This window comes from Uloborus diversus, chromosome 7, assembly GCF_026930045.1.
Source record: "Uloborus diversus isolate 005 chromosome 7, Udiv.v.3.1, whole genome shotgun sequence".
Classification (NCBI taxonomy): domain Eukaryota; kingdom Metazoa; phylum Arthropoda; class Arachnida; order Araneae; family Uloboridae; genus Uloborus; species Uloborus diversus.
The window spans coordinates 94,452,687-94,462,030 of record NC_072737.1 but is presented as its reverse complement, the minus strand read 5'-3'; the positions used below and the strand labels follow the sequence as shown (position 1 = coordinate 94,462,030).

The 9,344-nt window shown below is 32.8% G+C and overlaps 1 protein-coding gene across 1 annotated transcript in view; it reads left to right on the top strand.

Moving 5' to 3' along the window:
- The first annotated feature begins 4,896 nt into the window (after positions 1–4,896).
- LOC129226799 (homeobox protein EMX2-like) overlaps positions 4,897–9,344 on the top strand; it is a 37,596-nt gene continuing 33,148 nt past the window's right edge. The window contains exon 1 of the mRNA XM_054861426.1: positions 4,897–5,437. Coding sequence (XP_054717401.1) covers positions 4,897–5,437 — 541 coding nt within the window. The remainder of the gene's footprint in view (positions 5,438–9,344) is intronic.

Below are 9,344 nucleotides of genomic sequence, written 5' to 3'. Positions count from 1 at the left end.
AATAATTTTTCACTGCGCATGCGCGAAAGATTGTAACTGTTTTATAACTTTCATAGTCCAAAACCCAATTAGATTCCTCAACTCATGATAAAATTCCAGTTGAATACCTTAATTCAGAAAGTTATTAGCGATCTAATGAACCAAATCTGAATAACTCTTGGATAGGCGACGAATCGTGAGGGATCGTTCGAAAATAATATTTTTATCATGACACACTGAAAGACTGCAAGCAAATGTTGCAATTTTGTGAAGAACCCCTCAAAATTCGTCGCCTATCCAATAATTATTGAAATTCTGCTCATTAGATTGCTAATAACTTTCTGATTTTTTAAGATGGAGTTTTTTCGTGAGCTTAGGGATTTAGTTGAGTTCGATTATGAAAGTTATAAATTGCTATCTTTCGTGCACAAGCCGTGAAAAATTTGTTGCTTTTTATGTCCGTACTTTATCAAATTTTCAACATTTTAATTTCAAATTTTAGCCTCATACTTTTCTTACTTGCTGTCATGTTATCTGAAAGCTTAGTTAGCTTTGATGGAAAACTATGAGTGTTATGAGCCTAAAACCTTGAAATAATACTTTCTCGAAAGTAAATAAAATAATTGTACATTGTCAGCTAACTAATTTCTGAAATTCACAGCTTATTCTCAGCTATTTACGATGAATGATGATTAAAAAACATTTTTGTTTTCTTCAATTTGTTTCTGATCCCCTAAACGCAAGGGTGTTATAACTTTTACTGGAAAATGACAGCTAAATCATACATTTTATGTGACAAAAGTTACAAAGCATTTGGTCTGTTATTTCTGGAAAAATCCTTCAAAATGTGAATTTTTGAAAGTGCGCCAATATTTTTGGCCAGATAGGGTATGCTTTAATGAAAAGAGAGAGATTTTACATCAAATAAAGAAATCATGTTATTTAATACCACCACTAGCACTAATAAATTACTTGCAATGCGTAACGTTTTGTTACGCACTGGGATAACGTAATAACAATGCAAGAGATAATACATTACAAATTACAGCATATTCAAAAACAAAACACACACAATGATTTAGATAAAAACATTATAGCCCGTTTGAGAAATGTGCCAGTTTTAGTTTCAGTAAAAGTGCATTATCATACTGGGCTTGTATGTCGACTTTTGTTAACTATGTTCGCGTGTTTTTTTTTTTTTTTTTTTTTTCCAATTTCTATGTTACGTGGATTTTCAATTTTTTAATTTAGCAATTTAACATGAAAACTTAAATTTTTTGAGTAATTAAAACGAAAATTCATAATAAATAGCTTAAAATTTTACGTAATGATGATTTTTCTTTTTTTTTTTTCAAATTCGAACTTTTTCATGTCTTTTCATTTTCTGCGAAATTTTTCCATAGAATTGTACATATTTTTTTATGTCACTAGAAAATAGAGATTCCAACGGAAAAAACACCCTCCGATTTTTTAAAAAAAATCAGATATTTTGACGTTAGATTTTTCGATTGAAAATTTCGATGCTTTTTTTTATTAAATCAAAAATGGAAGAAAAAATTAATATTTTAAGTGAAAAAAACTGCAGTGTATTTGAGACATAAAAAGGTAACTTTTCAGTAAGTTTCGTGGAAATTTTTTTTTTTTTTAATGGGAAATAAAAATAAAAAACCAAAAAGTTAGGTTCTTTTTTTAAATTTTGAGGTTATGTAAAAAAAAGTGCATATACAAAAGTTGTAGTTCTTTGTATGACCAACAACTTTGTTTTTACTTTTTTTCGATAGAACTCGTTGTTTTGAAGGAAATCGTGATAAACCGTCCCCCCCCCCCCTTCAACTCCCCCCCCCCCCCATTCCCGAATTCAGATCGCCTGTAAATTATTTTTCCTATTAATTTTATTATATTTTCTTACTTTTCCAATGGGTTTCATCCTGTTCCTTTTTTTTTTTTTTTTTAACTTTTTACTAATTTCATAGGTATCGGCAGTGACCTATGAAGAGGTATTAGGTATTAAAAAAATTAATCAAAATTGCTATACTGTCTCCAGAGTTTCTAAACGTCAGCCAAAATTCGCAGAGTGCGAAAATATTTGGGGGATGGGAGGTCACAGTGACCTCCTGTGACCTCATCGCAGCACTTCTGAGTAAACTATTCATGTGATGGATTATTTTTGCAGAATACTTAAGAAGCTACTTAGATTTCTTAAATCATTTTATTTTATTTACTTTTTTTTTAAATTTAGTGTTTTTTTTCTTTTTAATTCTTTAGGGTTAAATCTTAACTACTTCCCAAAGAGAAAAAAATAGATTTCGTCCTCAACAGCAAAAAGCAAAAATTAAAATAAAATAAAAAAAGGAAAAATAATTTGAATTTGACCTTTTGAATTCAAATTATGTTTTTCGCAATCACGAGTGTGTGTGTGTATGTAGGCGTGTGTGTGGGGTATGTGTGTTTGTGTGTAGGGGGTATGTGTATGTGTGTGTAGGCATGTGTGTTTGTGTGTGTGTATGTAGACGTGTGTGTGGGGGTATGTGTGCTTGTGTGTAGGGCAGGCCCGTGTCCAGATTTTCATAAAGGGAGGGGTTTTAATCTTACCAGGGGGGTGGATTCAATCCCTCACAACCTTCAGTTTTACTACAAATTGTCGATCCCAGTTTGGCGTTTTTGCACCTGTAAGTACTGCTGTACCCCCCCCCCCTTCCCCTAGAAGAATAATTCTGGCTGCTCAAGTGACCAAAATATTCCTTCATTTTAAAGGTTCACTTACATCAAACTTTGTTTCTTTTTAATTAAATCTGTTAACTATGCGGTTTATTGCAACAAGAATTAAAAACTGTCCACGAATTCTCTTTATGTAAGAGAATGCATATCAGATTTTATGTTCTGAAATAATGCTTAGAGCGAGCTTATTGTAGATGCAAATTACATTACTAAACACAATCACTAATACATCTTCATAGCTGCAACATATGCCAAATTCATCATTACCTCCTTACAATAAGCAATATTAATGCTTTGTATTGGTAGATAATTCAACGGTTCTACCACCACAGTTTTTCCAAAATATTATTTCAGTGGGCAAAGCCTTAACAGTTGTAAATTACATAACATTTGAATGTTATGCAAAATTTTTTAAGTTATAGGAGAAAGAAATGCAAGCGTTTAGGTCCAACTGAGTTGAATTAGAGGGGAAAAAATACAGAATTACTGAGTTAAAATGACAGAAAAACTTCAGAGAGAAGGGGGGGGGGGGGGTACGTCAAACGCAGGCTTTCACATTAAAGTTAATTTAAGTCGATCGTTTTCTTCATTTGACATAATTTTTTTTTTTCAATGGGAGGGGTTTAACCCCTAAAACCCTCCCCTTGGACACGGCTCTGGTGTAGGGGTTATGTGTATGTGTGTGTAGGCATGTGTGTTTGTGTCTGTGTTCAGGTATGAGTGTGTGGGTAGTTGTGTGTATGAGTGTTTGTGTGTGGGGGGGATGTGTTTGTGTGTGGGGGGGATGTGTATGTGTGTAGGCATATGTGTTTGGGTCTGTGTGCAGGCATGAGTGTGATGGTAGTTGTGTGTATGTGTAGGCGTCTGTATGTATGCGTGTGTATGTGTTTGTGTGCGTGTGTATGTATGCGCGTGTGTGTAGGACATGGATGCAACCTGGAGACGGCTTTCGCTATAGGAGCAGCATCGTGAGGAGCCGGTCGACGGTGATGGTGTGGAGGGTAGCGGTGGGAAAATAAAATGATAGCACGCCAAAAACAGTCAAATGAAAGCAATAAGCAATCGTGATTGCTCAATAAAAAAAAAGAAAGAGATAATTGTATACCTTTGGAGGTTTTTTTTCTTTTTTAATTTTGCGTAAATTTAGCAATCGCTCTCATCAAATTTTGATATCAGAGTCTGCACCATGAACCCCCCCCCCCCCCACACACACACACAAACACCAATTCCTCCCATCCCCTCATAGCACCCTGTTTATCTAATAAAAAATGTGAAGGAAAGGAGATTTCTCACATTTTAGCACCCCATCATCCCTCAATTTCATATCATCTCCGGAGCCACAAGAGCACAACTTGCTTCATAACCAAAAGATGGCGCCACACGTCTATTTTCGGATCCCAGTTTTGGTCATTTTTCATTGCCATGACGCTCCACTTGTTGCTGTTTTTTGGCCTTCCAACCCGCCAATCGCTTGCCGTCAAGACCGTAACTCCGTGATTTCCTACGGCGCCTGCGCGAACGGAGCAACTAACCTTTCCCTCGAACTTTTTCCGCTGTTTCAGTTCCATTGCCTCCGCAGGACGTCCGAATGAGCGTTGCGTGTTCTTGAAGTTTAGCGGTACAAGTTGACTTGTTTGCCGGAGTGTTTTTCCTGAAGCTCGTGACAGGGCGGTCTTCTGAAATGTTTGTCAAAAATTTCGTGACTTTTCAAAAACTTTTTAGAATTTAGAAAAGTGTGTTAAAACTAATTACTATTCATTAATTTTCAAGATTTTGGACATAAATTCCAAGTGGAAAATAACTTTTTCGAAGCAGATTAATAAATATGTGAAGAAAAAAATAAAAAACAGCACATATTGCACAAATTTGTTTTTCGAAAAAAAGGATTATTTTTACGGAACATAGCTCATTGCTGATCATTTAGCTACCTCATTCGTTGACGATATTTTAACTACGTGTTTGGCAGGAAATTCCAAGAACTTTTTTTGAAGTACATCTAGAAGTTGTCAGTGGGATCTAAACTTTGGAAGATACTTTTAGATACAAACAGTTACATTAAAGGTTCAAAACATTTTGGAAAAGAAAAAAAATTCTATGAGTATGACGAATAAAAATCGATATTTTTCAAGATAAGAGTCATAATCTTCAGATATAGTCAAGTTCGTGCAAAAGTCAGAACTGATTCCAAGAACATTGTCGATGAGAGGGGACTTGAAAACCAGCATGATGCCAGTGGCACCGGCAGCCCTGTTGCCTCCCCACAGAACTACTCCCAGCAAACCCAAGCTGGGCTTTTCTATTGAATCCATCGTGGGTTTGGAGCCCACCACCACCAAAAACAAAATACAAACCTCTCTTGAAGAAGATAGCCACTGTTCTGATGGCGAAATTACCAGACTGTCTCCACCTCCAGCACATATCAAGATGCCAACGTCCAGCAGTCCTCCCTACTATCGGACCCCTAGTGAAGATATCTACTCTACTTACGGACAATATGGACCACACAGAGTTTTACCAACAAGGACTCCCGATTATCCTCACAGAGGAGATCTGATCCCACCTCAAGCATCGGTGGGTGGACTTAGTTATCCTTCTGTGATGTCACATTACAATTCAGCATTATCCTTGGGACATTGCCACGGACAGTATCCTCTAACCTCATACCTCGTCAACAGAGACTATCCAAGTTATCCTTGGTTGATGGCCAGGCAGCCGCGCATATTGCCGTACAGGCCACAAGGTAAGATTAGTTTTCATTTCGCTAAGATTTATTATAATAAGTGATTTGTTAAATCATTACTTTATGGCTGTTTATAATCTGAAATCTGAAGGAGCATTGAAGTTTACCAGGGATAATTTGACTCAATTTTTAATTAAGTATACTAAACGATTTCTGAGTATGAATTTCTAAAAAATTTGTTCCTTATGGTGTTTTACTTTTAGAAGAAAATCATTTTTCATCTTGTATCTCAACTTCGAGCATGAAGGAAAGGAATGAAATTTAAAATCTGAAGAGGAAATGAAATTTTTATTTTCTTAGTTGAAATAGTAGACATAACTTTTTACTCGTCAAATATTTTTAGGATCAAAAGATTTCATGTTACATTTGAGGTGTTGCTGAATAAGATAAGCGCCACACACTAACACATTTGACACTTGTCGCGATCTAATGTCTACAAAATGGATTAAAATAAAAATGTTTTGTCATTTGTCCGGCATACAAAAAATTTCTCAGCTTTAGCTTTTAAGTTTCAAATACTTTTTCAAAAACCTTTTAAGGATTGACATTTCTTATCCACATCGACTAACTTATACTCTGTTTAATCTATTGCAGTACGAAGAAGCAATGATATGTTTGTAATTGATTGCTAACTAATATTCCATACGTGATGAACACAGGATTTTAGTTATGCTAGCAACGAATGTGTACGTCACATTTTAAAATGCTATTTCTGAACCTAAATGTCCATTTTCTTTTGAGATCTTAATATTTCAGCAGCGTTTGTCAATCCAAGTTGAATACTTGAAAACGCATACACGTTTTGTTGTTTTTAGAAACTTGAAAGTGATAACAACAAGCAATATTTTCCCCCATCTTTAACAGGAATGCTAAAATATTTTCGTAGAAAATATCCTATTTTTTAGCCTTTTATGTTTTGTTTCTTTATTTTATAACAACTTAAATTAGAATAAGTAAAATTGTTGCATCGAATGAGCTCCCTCGTTGTCACGGCTAAAATCAAGGAAAATTCATCAAATATAAAATGATTTAAAGTTGCACAACTTGAAGGATCCAATAAGAAGAATCAGGCTGATGTTTTGTGTTCAGTAGTTTCTATTTCACTTCACTACTAAGCAAGTTTACTATAATTACTCCATTTTGTATAATTGAATTAAAAGGCGATTTTTGGTGAATTTCTTATTACTTTATGTACATCTGGTTTGTAAAACCAGACAGAATTTCCAGACTGTGGGACATTTCCTCGCCACAGTTTCAGTTACAAAATATATTATAATTCCATTGTTAATTTTCACGGACAATGGTAAAGATTCAATGTACTGAATAAAAAAAAAACTTATTGTAATACAATGTAACTCAAACTGTATGTAATAGGTAAAATAAGTTACATAGAAAGACAGTTTAATGACATAGAAAGACGGTTATAATGGACAAGAAAGCATTTATAAAACATTTCATTGATATTTATGAAATGTACTGAAATTCTTAAAAACAAACGATGTTCCGTTTTTCATTTAATTTTTCTTTATCTTCCGAAACTTGAATGCATCTACCATCTAAAATTAGTGTAACATTCAATATTTTGTGTTTGAAAATTTAAGAAAAAAAAAAAGAACTAATTCAAGATTTCCGAAATATCAACGCTATGAAAGTGGAATGTTGAATAAAATTAATTTTATGCATGGAAAAATTAATAACTTTAAAATTCTATAGGATAAAAAAAACATAAAATGTTAGTTATAATAAGTACAAGAAATTTTATTTTTCCCTCAATTTAGGTTTCCGAAGGTAACCTTTTGTTCTTGCGTTTGTTAGTCACATCAGATTCTTTGTTTAGTGGTGTTAATATTGACTCTGAATTGCAAGTTGAAGAATCATTTGCTCATGCACTTGTTAACTTGGAATTTTTTCTTCACTTCTTCTACAGAGAGATAAAATGTTAATTTTAATTGAGAATTTCTGCTGTTTTTCCTTATTGCAAAGAACGCTACATCTTTTTCAGTTCTACCTGCTAGTCTAAGCTAGTATTATAATTTTCTTCCAAGGCGTGAAAGTAGTCCTTGACGAGATTTTTTAGAGGAGTGAAATTTAGTTCGGCTGAGAGAAATATTTAAAAACAGTGAAGAGAGAAGGAAAATGTTAATTCCAAATCAGAATTTAGGTTTTTTTTGCCTGATTCTAGAATACTCTATATCTTTTTCAGTTCTACATGCTACGTTAAACCATTATTATCTTTTTTTTTTTTTTTTTTTCAAGGCTTGAAAATAGTCCTTGACTTTTTTTAGAGATGTGAAATTTAGTTTGGAGGAGAGAAATATTTAGAAACAGTAAAGTCCATATAAGGGATCAAATCTGTTTAAAAAAAACCTTAACTTTCTAAATATGAAACGGGGGGAAGAGATGTACATAATTTTTAATTTTAGCATTTAGAACGTCTGGTATTTTCAATTGAAAAAAAAAATTATTTAGAAAAATAACATATCAAAATTACAATTTATTTTTCTCATGGTTATGAATTTTTATTCAAAATGCAAAGAGTGAAAATAAGCTGGATCAAATTTTTGAGGCCCATTTCCGATTTTTAATGTTTGAAATATGCTTACAGGGCGTTAAAAATATATCTGTTTATGATTGAAGTAAAGCGATAATCGACAAAAGTGCTATATGACTACAAAGTATATCACTAGTGGGTTACGAAGCTATTAACTTGAATTAAGATTGAAATAATTGAGCATAACATTAGACAATTTCAATACCTGTTTAAAAGCTGAACATCTAAATTTTTCGCATCGCTTCATTTGAATAAAAATAAAACTGATTAATGATATGAAAACTAGTAATGAATCTCAACACACGAATTCATAACTAAAACAGATTAAGAATAGTTTTGCAATTCGAATATATATTAATCATGACTATTAAAAATATGTCAATCAATTGTGCTTAAGTATTAATACCTCCTAACCGTCTCATTTTCATAATATTGTTGCATTTTCATTTCGTAGCTGTATGATTTTCCGTGTGATTTTTGGAGTAATTAGAATGTGTAGCTGATATATCATTTTTCATGGAATAAGCTAATAAAAATACTAATCTGAAATTTCGTAATATAAATGTTCGAAGATTTTTTTACACAAAATGTGTAGTTATAGATACTGTTCGAGATAAATACTACCACAGAAAGAACAGAACATGTTGACTGACAAGTTGCAAAATATCCAAATTGCATGATCTTGGCTAAGACCAGGTCATGTGATATGAATACGTTTGAACTGTGAATTTAATTATTTATTACTGTAGAACACATTTTAAGCCTTTTTGTTTCTAGTACCGGCTACGTGAGAACTTTATACTCTTACACCATGTTAAGTATTGCTTCATGATTTTATTACCAACAATTCTGATTCTTACAATTTTAAATTAATCATCTCCAATATCAAGTTATGTGGTTTGTTTTGTCTCCTCGTTGCAACCAGGTTAAACTTAAAACATAAGTACCTTACACATACATGTGTTACCGTTAAAGTATGAAATCCGTTATTTTATACAATACCTAGTTATTTCATGGAATAACTGATCGTGTGCGTTAAAGTGTAAAACTCTCTCGTATTTCATGATTTAACTAGTTATTTCATAGAATAACGTGTAAAACCCAGTGTGTCAACAAAAAATGTTTTTGTTTTAGAAATAATATTCTTTGTAATTCCAAGTGTCATTTTAGTAATCCTGGTTATAACAAATGATTTTATGGTACGTTTTCATAAATACCATTTATACGCTGCATAAATTAGATAAATTACTGTTTTTTACATTATAATTGTCTATCATTAGTTTATTTATAGAATACCTCGTTATTTCATTTTAAATAAATTGTTTATTTTACACTTTGTCTCTTATTAGTTAATTT